Source organism: Dendrobates tinctorius, unplaced genomic scaffold (assembly GCF_039654945.1).
Source record: "Dendrobates tinctorius isolate UK_male_01 unplaced genomic scaffold, ASM3965494v1 ptg000103l, whole genome shotgun sequence".
Classification (NCBI taxonomy): domain Eukaryota; kingdom Metazoa; phylum Chordata; class Amphibia; order Anura; family Dendrobatidae; genus Dendrobates; species Dendrobates tinctorius.
In genome coordinates this window covers 5,395,311-5,421,516 of record NW_027361771.1, presented here as the reverse complement: position 1 = coordinate 5,421,516, position 26,206 = coordinate 5,395,311, and the positions used below count along the sequence as shown (strand labels likewise).

General features: G+C 43.3%; 1 protein-coding gene across 1 annotated transcript in view; it reads right to left on the bottom strand.

Annotated features, from left to right (window-relative positions):
- FDXR (ferredoxin reductase) overlaps positions 1–26,206 on the bottom strand; it is a 59,405-nt gene that overhangs the window by 21,952 nt on the left and 11,247 nt on the right. The window contains exons 3-6 of the mRNA XM_073587987.1: positions 25,400–25,495; positions 4,791–4,913; positions 3,333–3,446; positions 2,127–2,228 (exon numbers count right to left, since the gene is read on the bottom strand). Of these exons, the coding sequence (XP_073444088.1) occupies positions 2,127–2,228; positions 3,333–3,446; positions 4,791–4,913; positions 25,400–25,495 (435 nt within the window). The remainder of the gene's footprint in view (positions 1–2,126; positions 2,229–3,332; positions 3,447–4,790; positions 4,914–25,399; positions 25,496–26,206) is intronic.

The window sequence follows — 26,206 nt, the reverse complement described above, 5'->3', positions numbered from 1 at the left end:
TCTGCCCCTTGGTGACTGCAATGTCTCATCTAATTCCTGCACATACTGACACTGAGGGACCCAGCGCCTGCGTACACATTATCAGTGAGTTAAAAACCGAAAACAAGAAGTAAATGTCTGAAAAAATGTAAATAAAAACAATCTTTTATTAAACTCACAAAAGGCATGTAAAAATGTATAATGGAAGACAACGTAAAACGTGAGTTGGGGCTGTTCGCATGTCTAACAGAGGAACCCCAATAATTGACCGATATAAAATATAATTTTTAATTGTTTACTTCCTTTTTTCTGACTGTCACTATTTAGTATTGTCCTTCAATGGTATGAAAGTTGGTAAACCATCACTTGTCATTAGGGCATTATAGAACAGTAGGGTCAGTCACCAGGGGCGCCATTCTGATATACGTTGTTTATAGGGTGCCAACCTCTGCAGTCAGATAGGTGTTCAGGTCAGGGTGTATCTATAGGGTGAACGCAGTGTGCACTTTTTAGTATGGTGTTTGTTCATGTCGTTTGTCCCTTTTAAAGTAAACAATTAAAAGTTATATTTTATGTCAGTCAATTATTGGGGTTCCTCTATGTTAGCTGTACACTAATGAACCCTCTCACAAATAGATTTGGCTGTTCGCATGTCATCAGACACAACTGACTATGAGTAAGAGCCTCTCTATGTATGTTGGGATGGTGTCATCATACAGCACATGCGTTAAATGAATTAGCTTTATACTATATAGTGAAACCATAATTGCCCCACATCCTCTGAGTGACTATAAAGTTTACATAAGGACTAAGCACTTTTCATTAAACCAACACTCCCCTTCCCCCAGTAAGTGATTTAGGTACACGACTGTTTATACAGACCTGCAACTGATCTAGATGTTTGTTATATGTTTGTACATGCCTATTGTGAGTGTAATAAAAGATTGTTTTCATATACATTTTTCAGACATCTACTCTTTGTCTTCAGTTTTTAATCCAGTTTAGGAGTGTCCTTATTCTGTGATTCAATAGGTCCCTTAAATAGGCACAGGGTCCTGTTGCATGGTTATATACTTATATGGTTTCTGTTCTAGTAATGATATTTCACATTATCAGTAGGTGCAAGGGCAGAGTTCTCATCCCCCTCTCCTGTGTATTGTGGCTGCTCACTAAAGCTGCAGTGGCCGATGCAAACAGGAAAGGGGTGAGAACTAACACAATGTCACTAAGGCCTCTTTCACACTTCAGTGTTTTGACATCAGTTGCAAACCGTCAAAGTGTGAAAAAATGGATCCGTTTCCGCTATGTAAAAAATGGAGGAGGAGGAGAAAGAGGAGGACGAAAGGAAGGAGGAGGATTTTTTGGTCTGTTCCAGAACGGCATTTAGGGTTAAGTTGCTTGCATGGTAAAATTTTCCGGGCATGTTCTGTTTAAAAAAGGCGGGTCCGCCGCTAAAAAAAAACGTTCCTTTGTCAGTCCACTTCAGACGGTGGATGCTAAAATTACAACGAATCCGTCAAAAACCAGATGCAGCGGACGACCATCCGTCGCAATCCGCCGCTAATGTAAGTCTATGGGAAAAAACGGCGGATCCGTTTTTTATACAACAGGCAGATTTCAACTGACTTCAAAACAACTGAAGTGTGAAAGAGGCCCCTAAGTGTGCACACAGGATCACAAAGCAGCATGTGGCCGCTACACACAGCAGAGGGAAATAGGAGTCCGCATACTGTACACTGTCAATGTGCACGTTCTCACCGCACTCTACTGTCAGAATCAGCCGCCAAGGCTTTGTTATCCTATGTATAGCTAGCTGTTGCTATACACAGGAGAGGGGAATGAGAACTCTGTGGGCACGAACATTGTCATTGTCGGTATGTGCAGGGATGGGGATTTAGATCAGGTAGTGCTCAAAATTGAGCACTGCTAATCCCCATACAGAAAGGGGTGGAAAGGTGCAGAGAACCCTTGGCCACACCTAGGGTGCACCAAAGCCTCCTCATTTCCATATGTAACTAAACTATTTTTCTCTTAACATACATTTACTAAATCCACAGTACATGTATGACTTTTACAGGACCCAAGCTCTCCATATAGTTCAATTTTAGTTTGGGGAATGACCCGCTTCTTTCTAAGAGCTCACTGACCTTTAACAGCTCAAGTGGGGAAAGCAGCATTCTGGCAATGTCCAGAGCAACATTTCCTTGTCCTAAGATGACAGCCGTCTCACTGCTCAGGTCTGGCGATAACTGGAACAAAGAACATCACTCAGATTTTCTGCAGGCTGTATGATCTTTTGCAATATGTGTAAAGGCTGGAGGGTTTAAGTTATAAAGATCCTGTATGTTACAAAAATAAGCTAAACTAACAGGATATAGGAGTGTGCAAAATAGTCCCCAGACTCCAATATCAGGTGCCACTGCTGCAGGGATGAGGCAGTTAGCTTACATTAGCTTCTATAGGCACAGGATCTGTACACACAGCACACCCTTATTGATATATTCCACTGTAATAAAGAGCATATGTAATAGTTTGGGCATCCTGAGATCAGTGCTTGGCATCAACTTTATTATATCAGATATTAATCATTATAATATGGTCTGGATTAGCAAGCACTAACATATATTCACAAAAGCCCATAATAGCCCAGGCAAATTTCCATTTAAAGACCTTGGATTTTACATGACCTTAGATTTCCTTTGCAACATTCATGTTGATAAGAGAGCGCACATATAAATCTACTCGAAGGATGATATAATTGATGTGAAACTTAACGGTATTAAAATCTTCAGAATTTACTGACACCTTCTACATCACACTACATTCATGCACCCAACTCCACAACACTCAGATAGCCCAGAAGAAATGACTACATTAAGGCTGCTTTTACACTTACCGTGTTTTTGCGGGCCAATTTTGCGGCCCCAATAGATTCCTATGGGGCTGCAAAATCGCCGGCAAAAACGGCACGATGCGCCGTATGGCCATATTTGTGGCCGTGATAAAGATAGAGCCTGCTCGATTTTTTTATACAGCATACGGACACGGCTCCCATTGAAAAACAATCACTTCCGGTTTTGCAGAACGCCATTTTTTTTTTTTTCCCAATACTATTTCAAAAGTATTGGAAAAATAAAAAACGGTGATCTGCAAGCTTTTTTGCGGCCCGTTATTGCGGTGGCATGTAAAAATTGCGACGATACGGCCCGCAAAAAATGCGGTTAGTGTAAAAGTAGCCTTATTTACATCCCACAGTTTGGTTTGTAAATGATGTCCTCTAGTAAGTAAGCAAAAAAAAAAAGAAGGCCCCGTAGATTATTTCTCCTGTGCTGCTCTACATGAAAGAAACTCACATATCTATTGTCTGGAAGTCCATTGTACCAGCCCACAAAGTCTCTGGCGGAATATACGCCTGGAAGCTGTTCTCCCGGTATCCCTAGTTCCCGCTTTTCTTCTGCTCCGTAGCTCTGTAGGAAAATGATGTCAAATTACTGTAAACCTGCATTTTATATAGTAGTAAGCCTAAAAAAGTGGTTAATGTCTTCAGTTCTATCAAATCTCACAGACTGTGGACGTTCATACAAGAATTTAGAACAAAGAACTATTCAGGGGAGCGACTACGCTGGGTGGACACAGGGAGTGTCTTTTACTTATTATGCAACTACGAATTCTACCATTTGCTATTATACATAAAAAGCTGACATTTTTTAACAAAACACCTACATTCACAAAAGGTATAAAATAGCAAACACTCCTCCTTGGAGATTGTTGGAAATCACAAGCCTGTGTATTTTTATTCTCACCGGCGATACACTAAGTTGAAGTTAGGGCTGCTCTAACATAATGAAGAGACACTATTCACACCACTAACAGAATAATTATGTCCTATCCTTACTGATTCAATTTACGGTCACACAACGGAGTTTAAATTGGTCAATGATGCTGATTCTGTAAGAAAGGGGAAGACGTTTTTTCTAATTTCATGTTACCTATGTAAATAAATAAGTGACATCTGCAAAGGTTGCAGTCTTTTACTAATCACCATTGCCTTTTCAGAATTAACTTAGATATCTGTAAATATGTTACTTAGTTGAGAGACTAGTAGTGTATCATTCTCCTGACCCCAATAACAATGACACTCAACAGTACTGGATTTTAAAGAATCCTGGACTGTGAAGCTCAAATAAGACAGAGATGCTCCAGGGAACCTAAAAAATAATAAAGTAAGCCGCCATCACTATATCAGAAGCGCCATCTAGCTCAACAGACTTCAACCTCTGGTCCTGAGAGACTCTTGCATTGTCCTACAGTTCTGACAGTCTACGAGAATTGCCGAAGGTATACACGTCACAGTATGAGATTTTCCTTTATTACTCTTGATTACCAGCAGTCACTTAGGCTGTATGCTAGATCCCACAAATCAAAGACACTGATGCCAAGGCAATTAGCAGGCAGAGTGAGGCCACTAAAAGCAGAATGTTGTTTTATAAGTCATATATAAAAGCAGGTTATTTGTCATCAAGAATAGCTCACGCGGCTTCTGCACAGGTAACCATATGCCCCCTTCACCCCAAACAGGTGCATCTACGCCTTCAGTTCTCTGGTGACAGATGCTTCTTAGAGAATGGTGCTGCCAAGCTCATCTCCTGTTTGACGGCAACTTACAAGATGTGATCTTTTCAGGAGAAGCATGGTACATTTGGACTGGCATCGGTAGTGAATGATGTGTCAACCATGTCTTCTGCCTTTAAACCTCTAATGAGAGACCAAACAGCATTTGAGGTACCCTTTTATGGTCCTTCAGCACTTACCAACACTACAGCATGATAGGCTTCTTGCAGCTCCTCTACAGTAACATCTCTCCCCACAGTCACATTTCCAAAGAAGCTGCAGCGTTCAGAGAGGGCAGTTTGTGTAAAAGTGTTGATAACATTCTGTATGGAGAGAAAAAGAAATGTGACGGTATTAATGCATTTAGTACTGATGATGTATTCTTTCCCAATAATCTTTTCTCTCTTACAATATGGATTAAATCATCATCTTTTCTCCATCTCACAGATCTTCCTTACCTGATCTATCTATTACAGTAAATTACATCACGCCTTCCCCCGTACCAAAAGTCTTCTGCCTTGGAGTAACCTTTGACTCTGCCCTGTCCTTCAAACCGCACATCCAAGCTCTTTCCACCTCTTGTCGCCTTCAGCTCAAAAATATTTCCAGAATCCGTCCTTTCCTCAACCCTCAATCTACTAAAATGCTTGTGCCTGCCCTCATCATCTCCCAACTCGACTACTGCAACATCCTCCTTTGTGATCTCCCTGCTAACACTCTCGCACCTCTCCAGTCCATCCTTAACTCTGCTGCCCGACTAATTCATCTCTCTCCTCGCTACTCCTCAGCTTTACCTCTCTGCAAATCTCTTCACTGGCTCCCATTCCCACAGGGTATCCAATTCAAATTACTAATACTCACAAAGCCATTCATAACCTGTCTCCCCCATATCTCTCTGAACTAATCTCCCGATATCTTCTCTCACGTAATCTCCGGTCCTCCCAAGACCTCCTTCTCTTCTCACCTAATCGCTTCCAAGACTTCTCCCATCCTCTGGAATTCTGTGCCCCAACACGTCCAATTATCAACCACATTCGGAGCTTTCTGACGGAACCTGAAAACCCATCTCTTCAAGAAAGCTTACAGCCTGCAATGACCCCGCTACCGCCTCACCAACACCGGACCTACTGCAACCCCCCAACCTACTGTCTCCTTCCCCACCATCTTGTAGAATGTAATCCCGAAATGGCAGGGTCCTCTCCCCTCTGTATCAGTCTGTGATTGTTAGTTTGTTTACTGTAAGTGATATCTGTAATTTGTATGTAACCCCTTCTCATGTACAGTACCATGGAATCAATGGTGCTATATAAATAAATATTAATAAATTTTATTTCTATAGTGCCGACATATTCCGCAGCACTTTACATTTCAGCGGGGATTTGTACAGACAATAGACATTACAGCATAACAATCACATAGATTATAACAAGTACCAAGAGGAATGATGGCCCTGCTCACAAGCTTACAATCTATAAGGAAAAAGGTAGACACGAAAGGTGGGTGGTAACAATTGCCCTGTTTGGACCAGCCATAATGTTAAGTGTGTAACAGTACAGACACAGAGGGCTAATGGATGCATAAAGCATGTGGGAACATGATGCGGGTAACCTGGTTATGGTAAAACTTTTGACTGTGCCACACAGGGATAGATTAGGTTAATGTGTTGAGGCGGTAGGCCAGTCTGAATGAATGCATTTTCAGGACACGCTTAAAATTGTAGGAATTGGAGACTAATCGTATTGACCTGGGAAGTTCATTCCAAAGAATTGGCGCAGCACCTGTACAGTCTTGGAGACGGGAATGGGAGGTTCTGATTATTGAGGATGCCAACCTCAGGTCATCAGCAGAACGGAGGGCATGGGTAGGGTGGTATACTGAAACAAGGGAGATGTAGGGTGGTGCTGAGCCATTGAGCGCTTTGTGGGTGAGGGTAATAAGTTTGCACTGGATTCTGGAGTGGATGGGTAGCCAGTGTAATGACTGGCACAAGGTAGAGGCATCTGTGTAACGATTGGCGAGGAATATGATCCTGGCTGCAGCATTCAAGACAGATTGGAGGGGGGAGAGTTTGGTAAGAGGGAGACCGATTAGAAGAGAGTTACAATAGTCGAGATGAGAATGAATAAGAGAAACAGTAAGAGTTTTTGCAGAGTAAAATGTAAGAAAAGGTCTAATTCTAGAAATGTTTTTGAGGTGCCAGCCAGCCAGTGATCGGATGTGGGGGGCAAAGGAAAGCTCGGAGTCAAGTATGACCCCAAGACAGCGGGCATGTTGCTGGGGAGTAATAGTGGAACCACACACGGAAATGGCAATGTCGGGTATAGGTACATTAGTAGCGGGAGGAAACACAAGGAGTTCAGTCTTTGACAGGTTCAGTTTCAGATATAGTGAGGACATGATGTTAGACACAGCGTTTAGACAATCGCTGGTGTTTTCTAGAAAGGCTGGCGTGAAGTCAGGAGAAGAAGCGTATAATTGGGTGTCATCTGGATAGAGATGGTACTGGAAACCAAATGTACTGATTGTTTGACCAATAGGGGCAGTGTACAAAGAGAAGAGGAGGGGGCCTAGGACTGATCCTTGTGGAACCCCAACAGTAAGGGGAAGATGAGAGGAGAAACCAGCAAAAGATACAGTAAAGGAGTGGTCAGAGAGATAGGAGAACCAGGAGAGTACGGTGTCCTTGAGGCCAATGGAACGGAGCATAGTGAGGAGGAGCTGATGATCCACAGTGTCGAATGCTGCAGAGAGATCCAAGAGAATTAACATGGAGTAATGACCATTTGATTTAGCGGTTAGATCAATAGAGACTTTAGTGAGGGCAGTTTCAGTAGAGTGTAAAGAGCGGAAACCGGATTTGAGAGGGTCGAGAAGAGAGTTATCAAAGAGATAGCGGATAAGACGGGAGTGGACCAGGCATTCCAGAAGTTTAGAGATGAAGGGAAGATTAGAGACAGGTCTATAGTTAGCGGCAGTTTTGGTCGAGGGATGGTTTTTAAGTAGTGGATGTATGATGGCATGCTTGAATGAGGAGGGAAAGATACCAGAAGAGAGAGAGAGGTTAAATATTCTAGTTAGGTGAGTGGTTATAGCAGGGGAAAGGGACTGGAGGAGATGTGACGGAAATGGGTCACTGGTGCAAGTGGTTGGGCAGTTGGGCAAGAAGATGCAAGGAGCCTGCTTCTTCTGTGACTGGTTCAAAATCAGAGAGTGAGCTAGATGCAGTGAGGGAGGGAGGACAGTGCATAGTATGAGGTGATTGGTAAATAATTTCTTGTCGGATCTGGTCAATTTTTTCTTTGAAGTAATTGGCCAGATCGTCAGCTCGAAGCTCCGTGGTTGGGGTCTGTACTCTTGGGTTGAGTAGAGAATGAAAAGTGTCAAAGAGACATTTAGGGTTATTGGACAGTGAGGTGATGAGGGTGTTGAAATAGGTTTGTTTTGAGAGGTGAAGGGAAGTGTTGTATGTTCGAAGCATAACCTTATAATGGATGAAATCTTCGGGTAGGTTGGATTTTCTCCACAGACGTTCGGCGCACTTGGAGCACCGCTGCAGGAAACATATTTGCAGGGTGTGCCAGGGTTGTCGCTGTCTGTGTTGTAGTGTTCTATCTATAGGAGGTGCAAATTCATCCAAGGCACTTTGAAGTGTTTCATTGTAATGCTTCAATGCAGAATGAGGACATAAGAGGGAGGAGATAGGGGCCAATGAAGACTGCAAGTTCTTCATAAGTTTCTGGGTGTTAATGGCCTGTATGTTTCTATAAATATGGACAGTGGGGGTGAACTGAGCAGCCTGGCAGTTCTTGATAGAAAATGAAAGAAGGTTGTGGTCAGAGAGCGGGAGAGGGGAATTTGCAAAATCATCCACTGCACAAAGCCGAGAGAAGACCAAGTCGAGGGAGTTTCCGTCTTCATGCTTTGGAGAATTAGTAAGCTGCGAAAGGCCAAACGAGGAGGTTAGAGATAAAAGGTGAGTAGCAGATGGGGAGGAGGGAAGAGCAATGGGGATGTTGAAATCGCCCATGATGAGGGTAGGGATGTCACAGAAGAGAAAATGTGGAAGCCAAGTGGCAAAATGATCCAGGAACTGATGGGAGGGGCCGGGAGGACGATATACCACTGCCACTCGCATGGAGAAGGGGGTGTAGAGTCTGGCGGCTTGGACCTCAAAAGAAGGGAAAACAAATGAGAGTACTTGAGGGATAACCTGAAAGGTACATTTGGGTGATAGGAGCAGACCAACGCCTCCACCTGCTCTATTGTCAGATCTTGGGGTATGAGAGAAGTGTAGTCCACCATATGAAAGAGCAGCAGCAGCGGTAGTGTCTGACTGCTAGATCCAGGTTTCAGTAAGAGCCAGAAGGTTAAGAGAATTAGAAAGGAAGAAGTCATGGATGAAGGAGAGTTTGTTACACACTGAGCGAGAATTCCAAAGGGCACAATTAAGAGAGACAAATGGCATGCAGGGAACGTTAATAAGATTAGAGGGGTTTCTGAGTGCAGCAGTTGGGGGGATTTCATGGAGGACGACAGAGGAAACCACTGATGAAAGCAAATCACAAAAAGGGAGACTTTAGAAGGTAAAAGGAGTTTGTGGATAATCTCCGCACTGCCGACAAGATTAAGACATATATCCCAGTGTAGTAAAGTAATGCGTTTCGAAGTACAAAGTTACTTCTTCAGGAAAAACCATGTATAGATGGTTTTTCCTGAAGAAGTAACTTTGTACTTCAAAACGCGTTTAAATAAACCATCATCTTACTTTACTACACTGGGATATACTGTATGTCTTAATCTTGTTGGCAACGTGGAGGTTATCCACTAACTCTCATTACCTTTTGATGTCTGACGGTCACTTGCTGACCCGTGGATCTGCTGCAGATGACCTCACTTTATATGCTGTTTTCACAGATTAAACAGGCAAGTTTAATTTGATCGTAAAGCTCACTGTATTTCTCAGATAAGACCCTATTTGCGTCGATCTCTCCTACAGCTTTTTTGGTTCAAAAAAGGAGACTGGAATTTTCCAAAATGCATATTGACAAGCCACAAAGCTTCTGGGAGAATGAGAATGTCCTTTGAACAGATGAGACAAAACTAGAATTTTTTGTCAAGTCACTTCAGCTCTACGTTCACAGAAGCAAAAATGAAGTGTACAAATAAAAGAGCATTGTACCTACTGTGAAACATGGAAGAGGTTTTTTTGGGCTGCTTTGCTGCATCTGACACAAGGTGCCTTGAATCTGAACTGGAACCAAGAAAAAAAGGACACAAATGATAGTGCACACATAGCATATATCATGAATAATGTTTATTCATGGTATGTGCACTATCATTTGCGCTCTTTTTTTCTTGGTTCCAGTTCACATTCTTGCTAGCGCATTAAGTTGCACCCGGCTATGTGATTTATTATCTTTAATAATAATAATATTTATTTATATAGCGCAAACATATTCCGCAGCGCTTTACAGTTTAACAGTTTCAAAACACAAGTCATAAGTAACAACATTAACAATACAATAATTAACACAAAATAAGATGACCCTGCTTGTGAGAGCTTACAATCTACAATGAGGTGGGGGAGATACAAAGTACAGGTGTGTATTTACAATGGTGTATTTACAATAATGGTCCAGCCATCTTGAGGGAGTGAGGGATGGATGGGCTACTCATGCACACTTACACATAGAATGATTTTGATTAATGAACGTGATAGGCCGCTCTGAACAAATGTGTTTTGAGGGAGCGCCGAAAACTATGCAAATTGTGGATAGTCCTAATTTCTTGGGGTAGAGCATTCCAGAGGATTGGCGCAGCGTAGGAGAAGTCTTGGCGTCGGGAGTGGGAGGTACGGATTAGTGCAGAGGTTAGTCGAAAGTCGTTTGCAGAGCGCAGCGGTCGGTTAGCCGATAGACAGAAATGAGGGAGGAAATGTAGGGGGGTGCTGCACTGTGGAGAGCTTTGTGGGTGAGAACAAGTACTTTGAATTGGATCCTATAATGAATGGGCAGCCAGTGTAAGGACTGGCGAAGAGCGGACGCGTCCGAGTACCGATTAGCCAGATAGATGACCCTGGCTGCTGCATTAAGTATGGACTGGAAAGGGGATAGTCAAGTAACGGGGAGGCCAATTAATCGAGCGTTGCAGTAATTCAGGCGGGAGTGGATCAATGCTACAGTGAGGGTTTTTGTTGTTTCCATGGTGAGAAAAGGGCGGATTCCAGAGATGTTCTTTAGGTGTAAGCGGCAAGAGCGGGCAAGAGATTGTATATGGGATGTGAAGGAGAGATTAGTGTCAAATATACTGTAACACCCAGACAGCACGCCTGCTGCAAGGGTGTTATTATACACTCTGTTCCAAATTATTATGCAAAAAATATTTCCTCATATTTTCTCTAAATTACCAATATGAATTGCAGTCATTGTTATTTTCCAGTCATCTAATATTCTAGGAAAATTGCAATGTTTTTGAACAAACTGCCTATGAAAACAGTATATTTTTAAAAATAAACTCTCAAAATGCATGTTCCAAATTATTATGCACAGCAGTTTTCAACCTTTTTAATTTTATTTTGATCAAAAAAAATGGTCAATTGTGAAATTATAAGCATTATCAGCTTATTACAAAATTAAATCAAACAGTTCAAGTCAAAACTTTATTCTAGGTGATGTTACATTTGCACATAGGACCCCTTGTTCGAAAGAAGCTTCTGAACTCTCTCGTCCATTGAATTTGTCAGTTTTTGGATGGTTTGTGCTTCAATTGTTTTGCATGTGGACAGAATACCCTCACAGAGCTGTTGCTTAGATGTGAACTGCCTCCCACCATCATAGACACTCCTTTAGATGATGCTCCAGAGGTTCTCAATGGGGTTGAGGTCAGGGGAAGATGGTGGCCACACCATAAGTTTGTCCTCTTTTATGCCCATAGCAGCCAGAGATGCAGATGTGTTATTTGCAGCATGAGACGGTGCACTATCATGCATGAAAATGATCTTGCTGTGGAAAGCACGGTTCTTCCTCTTGAACCATGGCAGGAAGTGCTGTTTTAGAAACTCCACATAGATTATGGAGTTCATCTTTACCCCTTCAGGGATCCTAAAGGGGCCGACAATCTCTCTCCCATGATTCCACCCGAAAACATTACTCCACCTCCTCCTTGTTGGCGCCTTAGCCGTGTTTTCATGGGGTGTCCATCAACCAGCCATCCTCCACTCCATCCATCTGGACCATCAAGCGTTGCATGGCACTCATCGGTGAACAAAACAGTTTGGAAGTCAGTCTTCATGTATTTCATGTATCGTTTGGCCCACTTGAGCCGTTTCTGCTTGTGTGCAGTGGATAGAGGTTGTCGACAGGATGGCTTACGCACAGCTGCAAACCTCTGAAGGACCCTGCATCTTGTTGTTCGGGGGACATTGGCGGCACCAGCAGCTACAAAAACTTGTCTGCTGCTATGTCAAGGCATTTTTGCAGCTGCTCTTTTAACCTGACGCAATTGCCTGTTGGAAAGAGTCCTCAATTTTTCCTTATCAGCACGCACACGTGTGTGCTGGGAATCAGCTACATACTTCTTGATTGTTCGATGATCACGATGAAGTGTCTTGGCAATGTTGATTGTAGTCATGCCTTGACCTAAATACTCGACAATTTGTTGCTTCTCAGCAGCCGACACATCCCTTTTCTTTCCCATTTCGGCAAAAAATGTAGGATGCTTAATAATGTGGAACAGCCTTCTTAAGTAGTCTTGCCTTTATTTGGACACACCTGCCAAACTAATTTGCACAGGTATCTGCAATTGCTTTCAGTAAAGAGCCCTGACACACATCACCATCAATGAGTTTAAATGACAAACAAAAAAAAATTCTAACCTTATCACTCCTAAACTCTTTTTGCATAATAATTTGGAACACAGTTTAGTGCCACCTACGGAGAGGGAAATGTCAGATTTAGGGAGGTTAGTAGACGGCAGGAGCAGAAGTTCAGTTTTGGAGAGGTTGAGTTTCAGATAGAGAGATGTACTGAAAGCCAAATCTGCTGATGGTCTGTCCAATTGGGGCCATGTAGAGAGAGAAGAGAAGGGGGCCAAGGACTGAGCCCTGAGGTACCCCGACAGCGAGAGGAAGAGGAGATGACGTGGAGCCAGAGAACAAAACACTGAAGGAGCGGTCGGAAAGATAGGAAGAGAACCAGGAGAGAGCAGTGTCCTTAATGCCTAGTGACTGGAGCCTAGAGAGTAGGAGATGGTGGTCAACAGTGTCGAAAGCTGCAGATAGGTCAAGAAGAAAGAGCAGAGAGTGGTCACCGTTACGTTTTGCTGTCAGGTGGTCATTGGTCACTTTAGTCAGTGCAGTTTCAGTCGAATGTAGGGGGCGGAAGCCGGTCTGTCAAGGGTCTAGAAGGGAGTGAGTAGAGAGGTAACGGGTAAGGCGGGCGTAAACTAGGCGCTCCAAAAGTTTAGAGATGAAGGGGAGATTGAAGACTGGTCTGTAGTTGTTTGCGCAGGATGGGTCGAGAGTGGGTTTCTTTAGTAATGGAGTAACGATGCCGTGTTTGAAGGAGGATGAGAAAATGCCCGAGAGGGAGAGATTAAAGATTGTAGTTAGGTGAGTTGTGACGACTGGAGAGAGAGACTGGGGAAGATGTGAGGGAATGGGGTCGGTAGTGCATGTGGTCGGACGAGAAGAGAGGAGTCTGGAGACTTCTTCTGTGATGGGATCAAATGTGGAAAGTGAGCCATGGGAGATGCAGGAAGGGATGGGAGTCACAGCACTTGGTGGTTGGGAGCAGATTTCCTGACGGATATTATCTATTTTTTCTGTGAAGTGGGAGGCCAGGTCATCAGCACAAATGTCTGTGATAGGGGCTTGTGCTTTTGGCCTGAGGAGGGAGTGAAAAGTGTTGAAAAGTTTCTTGGGGTTGTTGGCTAGTGAGGAGATCAGGGTGGTGAAGTAGGTCTGTTTGGCGAGGTGAAGGGCAGTGTTATAGGTTTTTAACATAAATTTGAAGTGGATGAAGTCTTCTGGTGTGCGGGTCTTTCTCCATAGACATTCAGCACTATCATAATATCTTTGATATTATGTGGTGCCCACCCTGCTATACACAGTGCCTTGAATCTGTGCATAGTACATTGAAATATCAAGACTATCAAGGCATCATGGAGCGAAATGTGTCGCCCTGTGACAAAAAGCTTGGTCAGAGTTGCAGGCCATGGCTTCTCCAACAGGATAATGACCCAAAAGCACACAGATAAAAACATGCAAAAATGGCTAAGAGCAAAGCATTGGACTATTGTGAAGTGCCTTTAATGAGCCCTAACCTAACTCCTATTGAATATCCGTGGAAGGAGATGAAACATGCAGTCTTGAGAAGGAACCTTTATACCTGAGGCAGCAGGAGCACTTAGCTACTAAGTCTGTGGACAGGTGCAGAAGTCTCATTGAGAGTTACAGAAATTGTTTGTATGCAGTGATTGCATCAAAAGGTTGTGCAATAAAATATTACGTTAAGGGCAACTGTTTTGGCACATTACATTTTCACTAGGGTTTTTTTTCCTGTTAAAGAGAACCTCTGATCTGGGTTAGTCATATAAAACTGAAGGTATGTTCATAATGGTGCTGTTAGAGTGATACATACATTCAGTGAAGAAATTCGCAGGTTGGTTGTTTTAAAAATCATTCGAAGTTTTGGTCTCCATTTATGAAGGGGAGCTTGTGGGGTGGCCCTGTGGGTAGTGTCTTCAGCTCTGCCAGGCTACTCCACTGCCTCCAGTGTCTTTATCCTCTTCCTTATTTAAAATTTTGCACCGGCGCCATCCTTGCTGTGGAAGGCGCTTGCGCAGAATGATTGATGTTGCAAGTCTTCATGAAAATGGCACTGGTGCACGTGCAGTTTAAGATCACATCTAAATGACGAGCCGAGGTCTCAATCTGCCGGAGCTAATTTACTGAACCCACTGCGAGATCAATCTGATAAAGCGCCACCCGCAGCTAGCACCACGATTTAAAAGCAATGTCTGATTATATTATCACTAGTAGATATTCAGTAAATTTAAATTGAATATTGCTTTTGTCTATTTCAAGTGATTTCAGCAACCATTGTGGGTTTTTCCTCACTGTCCAAATCTGTATACTCATATCTCTCTCCTCCTGTACCAGTCGTGACTTGTATTAAGATTATTGTACTTGTTTTTATTATGTATATCCCTCCTCACATGTAAAGCGCCATGGAATAAACGGTGCTATAATAATAAATAATAATAATAATAATATTATATGTATCCGGAGGAAGGTAAAACTATCCCGCCAGTCAAATTTACATAACTGTGCTTTAGGCAAAGTTCACATGTTGTGCTTTTTTTCTTCAGGCAAAATCTGCTGTCTTGCCAGTAAAGAAGCTGCTTACAAAAAAAGCAGATTTTGCTGCGTTCGATGCATTTTTTTTTGCTGCGTTTTTCAGGATTCCAAAGTTCAGCTCTGCTTCCAACATAGATGCATGAACAATACAAAGTGTCAGGTCACCAATGCAAGACATATATGATACCATAAAACCATTGTGGGAAAAAAGGGCAATTTAATCAAATCATTTAGTGGAAAAAGATTTTCATGCCTGAAAAAATAGTGACTATTCTGAACAAAAAAGCTCATATGAGTTCATTAAAAAATACACAATCACATAGGAGGGAATTGAATTGGTAGGGAATAGTTTACCTAAGGCCTGTTTCACACAACCGTTTTTTGACGTCAATCAAAACCCGCCATTTTAGAAAAAAAACGGATCCGCCATTTTTTTTGGCAGATCCGTTTTTTTTCCCATAGACTTGCACTAGTGGCTAAAGCGGATCCGTCCAAAAAACGGATCCGGTAGCATCCGTTTGTGGCAAAACTGAAACGGATCCGTTTTTTCACACTTTGGCGGACGTCAAAAAACGGATGTGTGAAACAGGCCTAAGACATTGGCAAAGTATTGCGTTTGTAGGGCACAGTTTACTTTTACACTTTGGTCAGTGCTTGAGTTGGTCAGGCATTATTCAATCTCACACCTTGGTCCACCAATGTTTATTTTACACACATCAATAATTTAATTAAACTGTACTAATCCTAACTAGCATTCTCAGGCGAGGAGACCAAGACATTATGGTGGGGGGGGGGGGGGGAGAAAATCACAAAAATAGATAGGTTTCACATACTGCTGTACCTGCTATTTTTTTTTTCCAGTAAAAACGCAGCAAAACCTGATTCCTGCGTTTTTGCACTTACTCACTGCTTTCTATGAGTGAAAAAACGCTGTGAAAATGCTGAAACAAAGGGACATGCTGCAGTTTTCAAAAATGCAGGAGTTTTTCAATTCAGTCAGAAGAAAAAAAAAATAGTGTGTGCATGAGATTTCTGAAATCTCAGAGCTTTTGTTGGTACTGTAAGGGTCCTGCTACATTTAGCGATGCACCAGCAATCCCGACAACGATACGACCCGGTCAGGATCGCTGGTGCATCGCTAAATGGTCGCTAGTGAGCTGCCACATAGGAAGATCTCACGAGCGACGCAGCAGCGATAAGCGATCCATTGGCGGTCTCTCTTACCTGTCACACGGCAGCGATGATGACTTCCGCCTGCGTCCATGCGCCGCTAGTCGGCGCCAGCGGGACGCCAACAAGGAAGAAATGGCCCAGGATGTTCGAGCGCGATCAGCGATATCCAACGCGGGGGGGGGGGGGGATTTGATCCGGTCGCAGGTACGTGTCACACAAAGAGAGATCTCTATGTGAGAAGGGGGCTTAAGACACAGCTTAAAATTTGAATAACAAAAACACAACTTGTGAACATAGCTTCATAGGGGGAAAAAAAATGTCCTTCCATCCTGACACCGCATAGAAGGTGAGAGAATTTTCATGGATCAGGTAAACATCATTAACTCAACCAGACAAAGGAAAATACAATATGCAAGCGTTTATTTTTTCGAAGTGAGAATCCTAATTTTATTAAAACCGTCAAACAACTATACCAAGATTTTATTGTTTGCAATAAACCCTTGGAGAAACAGCATAAATTGTACAATGAGGATGCAGGAATTTTAGTTTTTCATGTCGCTTTCACTTCAAAAGTCAAATCAGAGCTATATGGGCACTTGTTCTTTGCAGGACGAGTTGGCACCATTTTTGGCACACAAAGTACTGTATAAATTGTATTATTTTTGAGGGAGAATTTATCACCATAGCCTTCAGTGGGCTTATTATTTGCAGGAAGATTTGACATTCTCATTGGAACATTTTTTGGTGCATACAACTTTATATCACTTTTTGGGGAGAGGGGACAGAAAAAAAGACAAGACAAACCCATGTCTGGCATGATTGTTGTTTTTTTATGCTATTTACCATGAGAAAGTTTTAATCCTACTCGACCATGTATGGATTATCTGTTCAGCCTTGTGTTATGACTACCATTGTTATTCTGACAGGCAGCCCTTTAGGCCATATTCGATAGTTAAAGGGGTTGCACCCTTTCAGAAAGTCCAAATTACCGGGCACGGTTTGTTATTATAAACAAAAAAACAAAGAAAAAACACTGTAATGTACTCACCATTCCCAGGTTCATCAGTCTCCTCTGCTCCCAGTGTTTGTCATTAGCTGCAGCATTCATGTCATGTCAACAGCCAATCTGTGAGCTCAAGGGCTCGGCTACACGGGCGAAGAGGCAGAGCTAACTGATTTAGCCGCCACGTTATCAACGTGATGTCAGTTCTACAGCCAATAAGTGACACCAGCAACAGCAGTGCAGACTCAGAGCTGGATCTGAGCAGAGTGAGTAAGATACGGTATGTTTGTTTTTTTAATAACAAACTGCAACCAGGACTTTCTAAGAGGGGATGCCTCCTTTAAGATTGCATCTAAAGGCTTTCTATTTGGCCACACAGTCACTGATTGTATGATGAGACCCCAACTCATCGCTAGAATAAAGGAGTCAAAATAAACCTTCCCCAATATTTGACATGCCAAAACTTAAACGAAAGGTATACTCTGCAAGTTTACCCATCTAAGAAGACTGGAATAACCCTTTAAAGGGAATCGATCAGCAGGCTTTTACTATGCAATCTGAGAAAAGAATGATGTAGGGCCTGAAAAGCTGATTTTCCAGCAATTTGTCACTTTTTAGGCTGTGCGTTGCTGTTTCAATAAAATCAGTGTTTTATCAGCAAGAGATTATCACTACCGGACTAGATGTACTGTGCCTCTTGGTCCAACCTTCAACCCCGCCCACACCACTGATTAGCAGCTTTTTGTCAGTGAAGTGAGCTTTTTGCTACTTTTAAAGCACTTTGTGTAAATTCATACATTGTAGATAACAGTGGAATTGGTAAAAGGCCATCAATAACATCCAGAGATCACAAAAATAATAATTTGACACATGGAATTTTTTAATCTAGCAGATGTATGCGTAACATTGACATGTCTGCCTAAAATTTGCTCAACCTTCAGGACATAGTCCCCGAGTGGGCTGTATGACATAATGAGACACCTCGGTACCACACGTGAGTCCTTGCGAGAGGTCTGTTATCTGCAAGGCCGGTCTATCTCCACAGGCTGTTCAAGGGCTCCTCTTATCTCACACATACAGCCTTTCATATCAGCTTCAAACCCTCCAGCTCCCAAAATACCCGAGAGGAATCAGATCAGATCTCTGGACAGCTCAAGGTGATACACACCACACCAGTTCTGCTGGAGATTTGATGTACATATCATGCAAATTTCACACAGTTCTTCAGGCAGCTCTCTGTGCCCCGTCATTATGTCATGTGCATTAGGACATTTCTCAACATCTTTTTAGTGTAAGAATGAAATGAGATGAATATAAGTGTGCACACGCTGCGGATTCTGCTGCGGATCCGCAGCGGTTTTGGCCCTGCGGAACCGTACCATAATATCCTATGGGAAATGGAAACCGCAGTGCAGACGGTGCGGATATTTCCGCGCGCATTTACTGCGGTTTCAAATCCGCAGAAAGCGGATTCCGCTGCGGTTTACCATCTCCTCCATTGTAGAGGTGATAAACCGCAGGGCAAAACCGCAGGCTAATCCGCAGGTCTTTTGACCTGCGGATTTACCCGCGGATTTTGCAAAATCCGAGCGGATCAATCCGCAGCAGAATCAGCAGCGTGTGCACACACCCTAAATGATGAAATGAACAGCACTGTTATCCGCAAACACCACTAGTGACACCCTCAAAAAGGAGAGCGATTTCAGTTAGAGATATATGTCGAGCAATGGTTAGTTATGGATTTCTGGGATCGGCGGAGTGTTTGTGTTCTCTATGGGTAGAGTGGATTACACATTAACCAGAAACCTCCGGCAGCTGCTTATTTACTGGGAGAATAAAAGGATGGGACATTTGTATATGAACTCTCAGATCATTGTCTTCATTGACATCATCTGTCGAATCAAGTCATTGTATGGTCGTCTGTTTCCAATGAAGTTGTCAGCAATCTTTAATTTAAAGGGAATCTGTCAGCAGGTTTTTGCTACCTGAGAGCAGCATGATGTAAAGGAGAGACCCTGATTCCAGCAATGTGTCACTTCGCTTACTGGATGCAGCATTTGTGATAAATCACAGTTTTATCTGCTCAGAATGCTGAGCTGGGTATAACTCTGCCCACACCACTGATTGTCAATATACAGTGCACACAGAAAGCGGCCACATAACTGCTAATCAATGGTGGGGGCAGAGTTAGGGTACCGTTACACCTAGCGATGCACCAGCGATCCCGACTAGCGATATGACGCGGTCAGGATCGCTGGTGCGTCGCTAGTGAGCTGCCACACAGGCAGATCTCACCAGCGACATTGAAGTCGTCGGGGATCGCTACTTACCTGTCAGACGCTGCGATCCTGCGTCCTCCCGTCCGGTTCCACGCGTCGCTCGTCGGCGCCACAGGAAGCGCCGCAGGAAGTGACCGACGAGGAATGGTCCAGGAGCTTCTCGCGCGATCAGCGATAACCAGCGGGGGAGCCGGTCGGAGGTAAGTATCACACACAGCGATATCGCTAGCAATATCGCTATAACGTCACAAAATCGGTGACTTTACAGCGATATCGCAGTGTGTAACGGGGGCTTTATACAGAGCTGTACATGAGTAGGCAAGAGACTCCTAGTCATGAAGTGATAATCTCCCTCTGGTATAACACTGATTTTATTGAAACAACAGCACACAGCCTAATAAACAAATCTAGAATCTGTCCTGTGACAATCTGTCCTGTTAATGTCACTTGTAGATTCCTGTCACCCACTTCCCTACATGTTAAAACTTTGTATTATTCGCCCCAACTTCACACAACTGTTGCACCACAAAGACTGTATGTAGAACTAGATTCTAATAAGATTTCAAAAGAGAACATTATGGACTTTAAGGCTGTCTTCCCCGATGAGTTTTTGATGCTGCGTATATCTGCTGTGTCAAAAACGCAGAATCTTAAAGTTCCAGCAAAGTGGATAGAATTTATAGAAATCTCATCCCATCAACATAGCTTAAGTTACTAGCTATTGAACCAGTTATACGCCCAGGTGGCAAGCATTTTTATTGGTACATTTCTGGCAAAGACACTGTGTCAGTGAATTCACACATACAGTGTTTTCACTAAATGGGGTCGGATACTTATACTGAAATATTATACTCCAAAATTAAAGGGAACCGGTCACCTGAAATAACACTTAAAATTAACTTTATTCTTCCCGCTAGCATTCTCACCCCTCTCAATATACAGAGCAGCCACTGTAACCTCGCCCCCGGCCCTGACTCACACTCCCTCTACATTGAGTCCGACTGTCAGTCAGGTTGGGGGCATTGTTACAGTTGGGGGTCTGTATTCTCACAACAATGAGTAAGCCCACCCATGAGCCCTGACCTCATGACTGAAGCTGAATGCTGGCGGGGAGAATAAAGTTAATTTTCTTCCCACTGCATTCGGCTGCGTGCAGGTGCCAAGCAGCATAATAATGCTGTTTATCTGCAGATTAACTGCATATCTGCAAGTTAATATCGTTATTTCTTGTGACAGGTTCCCTATTACATTGCACAAAAATGTACCAATAAAAATGCTCGCCACCCGGGAGTAGAACAAATTCAATAGCTAGTCCTGGTATATGATCCCCCAGCCTTGTATATGCTCACCCAGGCTGATTCCCCATCCTATTATAAGCTCCCCCATCCTACTATATGCTCCCTCACCCTGGTCCTCCATATTATTATATGCTCCCCCAGACTGGTATATGCCTCCCCAGCCTGATCCCCCATCCTATTATATGCTTGCTCATCTCGGTATATGCTCCCCCACCCTGGTCCCCCATATTACTATATGCTCCCCCACCCTGGTCCCCCATATTACTATATGCTCCCCCACCCTGGTCCCCCATATTACTATATGCTCCCCCACCCTGGTCCCCCATATTACTATATGCTCCCCCAGCCTGGTCCCCCATCCTATTATATGCTCCCTCCTCTTGGTATATGTTCCCCCACCCTGGTCATAATATATATATATATATATATATATATATATATATATATATATATATATATATATATATATTCATTCGTCTTATGGTGTCTGTCTGTAACCGAAATCCTGCGTTGCTGATTGGTCGCGGCCACTAGGCCACGACCAATTAGCAACAGGTGCAGGCCTCAATTAGAAGGACCCATGCCACCGCTACCGTCGGGAGATCAGTGGCACTAGCAGCTGATCTCCTGACGGTTGCCGCGGGTCATCTCCGTGCGCACGAGAGTCAGCAGCGACGCAGCCGGGAGATGACCGGCTAGCGGTACCCAGGGTCCAGAGGAGAGGAGACTCCTCCGGACCCTGGGCACCATAAACGTGTAAAAAAATAGAATTACAATAAAAAAAAGAGTGATATACTCATCTTCCGACGGCCTCCGGACTTTTTCTCTCCTCTCCACGCTCCCGGCATTTTCCGTTCCCAGTAAGGCTTTGCGCCAAAGACCGCTGATGACGCCGCGCTCTCGCGAGAGTGACGTCAGCAGCGGTCTTTGGTGCAAAGCATTACTGGGAACAGAAGATGCCCGGATTGTGGAGAGGAGGGACACAGTCCGGGGGCCGTCGGATGGTGAGCATATCACTTTTTCTATTTTAATCTCCTGCTGGCCATATTCTAGAGTACCTGATGCTTTAGAATCGGACCAGCAGCTAGAATTACTATATGCTCCCTCACCCTGGTCCCCAATATCACCATATGCTCCCCCAGCCTGGTATATGCCTCCCCAGCCTGGTCCCCCATCCTATTATATGCTCCCTCATCCTGGTATATGCTCCCCCACCCTGGTCCCCCATATAACTATATGCTCCCCTAGCCTGGTATATGCCTCCCCAGCCTGGTCCCCCATCCTATTATATGCTCCCTCACCCTGGTCCCCAATATCACTATATGCTCCCCCAGCCTGGTATATGCCTCCCCAGCCTGGTCCCCCATCCTATTATATGCTCCCCCACCCTGGTTCCCCCATATTACAATATGCTCCCCAGCCTGCTTGTGCTGCTGTTGTTCAATGCATACACACAAATAAATAATAAAAAAGCACTCCTACGCACCTTTCCCCCACTTCCCTGCAGTGTGTCGCCTGCATTAAGTATTTAAATAAAATTTTGTTGAAGACACTGTGTGCGAATTTGTCTTCAATAAAATGTTACCAGAGATTGCGGTACGCACAGGCGCTGACTCTGGCACCACACTCCTCGAGACACTGGACCGTCAGTGTATTAACGCTGAATGCGTCCTCCTGACTCCGGCCACAATGCGCAGACTATACTGGCTTTGGACAGAAGGACACATCCAGAGTTATATTATAGATTAGTCCTGTGCACAGGGCATATCTATGCTCATCATTGCAGACTCCCATCAATCTCGAGAACAGTGCTTTGTAGAGCCCCATCTGAATAGAGTAAAGGTTGAGCATGTGCACCTTTGTTCTATTCATTTCCTATGGAACTGCAGCTCATCTGCCTCCATAGATAATGAATGGAGTGGAGGAGCACACGCTCAACCTCCAGTCTATGCAGATGGAGCTCTACAGGGCACCGTTCTCGAGATTGATGAGGTCCAAGCAGTCGGGACACCCAGGAATCAGTAGGTTATCCTCGATCAATAGGGACTTACAAAATTGGTATAATCTCTTTAAAAAGCTCCCAGCAGCAGAATTCACCCCTAAGGAAATATAAGAATTACCATATCATTAGTCTCCTAAGAAATGCTGTAATGTGTGTTTAAAAAAAAAAAAAAAAAAAAAAGAAGCTATGTTAAGTCCTTCTTGCTCCCTGCCTGGTCTTAGTGCACTAGACAGGGACTGCTGTCAATAATTGCTCCTGCGCTCTGGGATCAGGCTCACAGTCTCTCTTTTCCTTCTTGCACACTGAATATGCCGGGATCTCTGTCTCGTCGCTGTTGCAAGGTTTGACGCCAGTCGTTGACTAGTCCACTAACCACAGGCAAGGAGAGTTTTTAAACATACACTTAACATTTAGGCACAACACTGATAATTAACATGATATTAGGAGACTGAAGAAGCTCACCTAATACATTAGAGGGGAAAATCCTGCTGTCTGGGTCCCTTTAATTCCATACCACATTATCCTCAAAATGTTATTGCTTATATTCTTCTCGCAGCAAACATTTGAAGTCATGATATATAAAAGGGTTAACTTACACTTTCCAACATAATAAAAGGAGATGCTGGTCATCAGCACTCTGCCCTGAAAACAATGTCTGAGTTGTTTTGACTGGTTTTCTTCATTATCCTGTGTGACCTGATGTAGTCACAGAGAGAACCTTGTGTTCCCTGCAGATCTGGGAAAACGTTCCTAGAGTTACTTGGGAAAACAGAATTGTGATAGCGCCTCGCAAAACAATGATGAAACCACATTAACTGGGTTTAACCCCTTCCTAACATGCACGGCAGATATCCAGTGTGTTTGTATGGAGTGGTCTTAGTAGCGGAGTCCATACCATACATGGCAGGTGACAGCAGCAGCGATACCGTGATACAGCAGTGATCGGAGCTGGCTCTGTTTTCTGCTGTTTGACCAAAGTGACCCTGGAATTTCTGACAGTGGCCAATAAGTTCCCCTATCCGGAGCAGGGGTACGTTCCGGTTCCCATCTGCCCCCGCCACAGCCAGATCATGAGGTGCCGATATGTTGCAATGACAGCGAGGGGGTGTACTGAAAGCCCCGATTGTCCCCATTTTGTATACTTATAAAGCCCAGTCTATGGCAGTGCTTAACAGGAGTTTGTTAATTTCACTACGCAGTGTAAGGGTGCATGCAGTCAGACGGTCGTATAAATCATACCACAATCTTAACGCAATGCTCAATGGGTCTCACGAATCGAGCATATAGAAATACCCGAAGCTGTCACACTCAGGTCGGGAGAACCGCCGGCCAGTCCATGCATTGCGTTCTGATCTCGGTCGCCTGATTGAGCCCTTATAGTGATCCATTGCAAATTATAGGTAAAGGACCTCCAGGGGGAGTAAAGTATACAAAATCAATATATCAAAATTGCACTTTTAGGCTATGTGTACATATTGTGGATTTGCCTATGGAAATTTCTGGGTGGATTCTGCATCTCTAGGCAGAAAACGCAGTGTAAATTCCGCGTGTTTTTTGTGCGAATTTCATGCGGTTTTGATGCGGATTTGGATATGGCTTTGTCTGCGGATTTCTTAGCTCAATAAAGTTGTACTACTGTAAAAAAAAAAAAAATATATATATTTGCAAAATTGCCTTTTTCAAGTCCTACCTACATTGTTGATTTGTTTCAATCAAGAGTGGCTTTATTTTTGATTCTCCACCCACACACTTGCCCTCCTTCTGATATATTTGCATTTTAAAAATTCACTGTGATTTTTTAGCCAAATCCGCATGAAATTTGCAGCAAATCCGCAAACATTTTTACACCTGCAGATTTGTTGTGGATTTGAGTGCCTCCATGGAAGTCAATGGGTGCAGAAACGCTGCAGGTCCGCACAAACAATTGACATGCTGCGGAAAATAAAACGCTGCAAATCAGAACGGAATTTTCCGCAGCATGTGCACAGCAATTTTGGATTCCCATTGATTAACTTTGCTTAAGCAATCATTTGCAGATTTGATGCAATTCCGAGCAGAAAAACCGCTGCGGATCCGCAACAAATCCACAACGTGCATATAGCCTTATGGATGCTGCTCCTATCCAAAAAAAATAAATAATAGAGAGCGATCATAAAATTGTACGTACCCCAAAATGATAGCAATAAAAACATCAGCTTACTACACAAAAATGAAGCCCGTACAAAACTATTGATAGAAAAAAAAAAAGTTACGAGCCTCAGAAAATGGCAACTTTTTTTTTTTAAACCACTAAAACATAAAATAAACTATACGTGCTTGGCATCGCCATAATCATAATGACCTGGAGAGTAAGGACGTCTGGTTATTTGACCACACACTAGAGGCCATAGAAATAAATCTCTAATTACAATGGCAGAATTGTGCTTTTTTCACAATTTCGCCGTGATCCCGTATTTCAGTGTATTGTATGGTAACCTTTTGGGTATCATTCAAAAGTTCTCTATGTCCTGAAAAAACAAACAAACACAAGTCCCCCACAGAATATTTAAAAAGTTATAGCTCAGAACAGAGGAGAAAAAAAGTGCAAATCTAAAATTGGCTGCAGCAGGAAACTGTTAATAAGCTTGAAGAACATAGGTAAATGCAACCAAAAGATGGACATTAGTAGTATAAATTATCATCCTTATAAACACTTACTTTTACTTCGGGATGATCTGGTGCCACACCAAAACGGACCAAGCCGAAGGGTACCGGCAGTTTCTCATAAATATCAACGACAGCTTGTGTGTGGTGCTGCGGAGATAAAAAGCTCCTCACTATGGCTGTAGTAATAGCATGGATCATGTTCTGAAACCACTGAACGCGAATACGCTGTAGCAATGTTTGGGAGCCTAAAACTTAAGGTTTTAATCTACATTCAAATAAAACATGTATATAAAGTTAGTCCAGCTGGACCTAAAGTGCAAAAACAGTGCAAAAAAAAAAAAAAAAAAACAAAAAACAAAACACACATCAAAACATAAATGCCACGTCTCTTACACTGACCAACATTTAGGAAGGATTCTATCTGCCAGTACTAGATTGGAACACTCTCACCCGAAATGAGGCTCAGGAATCAGATTACTGGGTCTGATTTAGCCCTTCACATAGACCCATTTTCACAATGACATGCCTAGGGTATCATCAAGTGTGAGGTGCGCTACTCCCAATGCGTTTCCTCTGTAAAGAGATTCTTCAGGGGAGTCTTATTCATTCATTGGGAAGTCCTCGCACCATCACAGCACCATGTCACCATTGGTCATTACCTGAAGACCATTATGTGGTGGTATCAGGCAACGTGCTGTCTTATCTTGAAACAGCCGCGCTTTATGCCTGCAGCGGCGTCACTTCCGGGAATACCTGCATCATATCTGGTGAATGGAGCGCTGTGATACGCAAATGTCATTTCCGGATGGCGCATCCATACTCACAACATTGTGTGAGGTAAATATTTTAATGTGATAC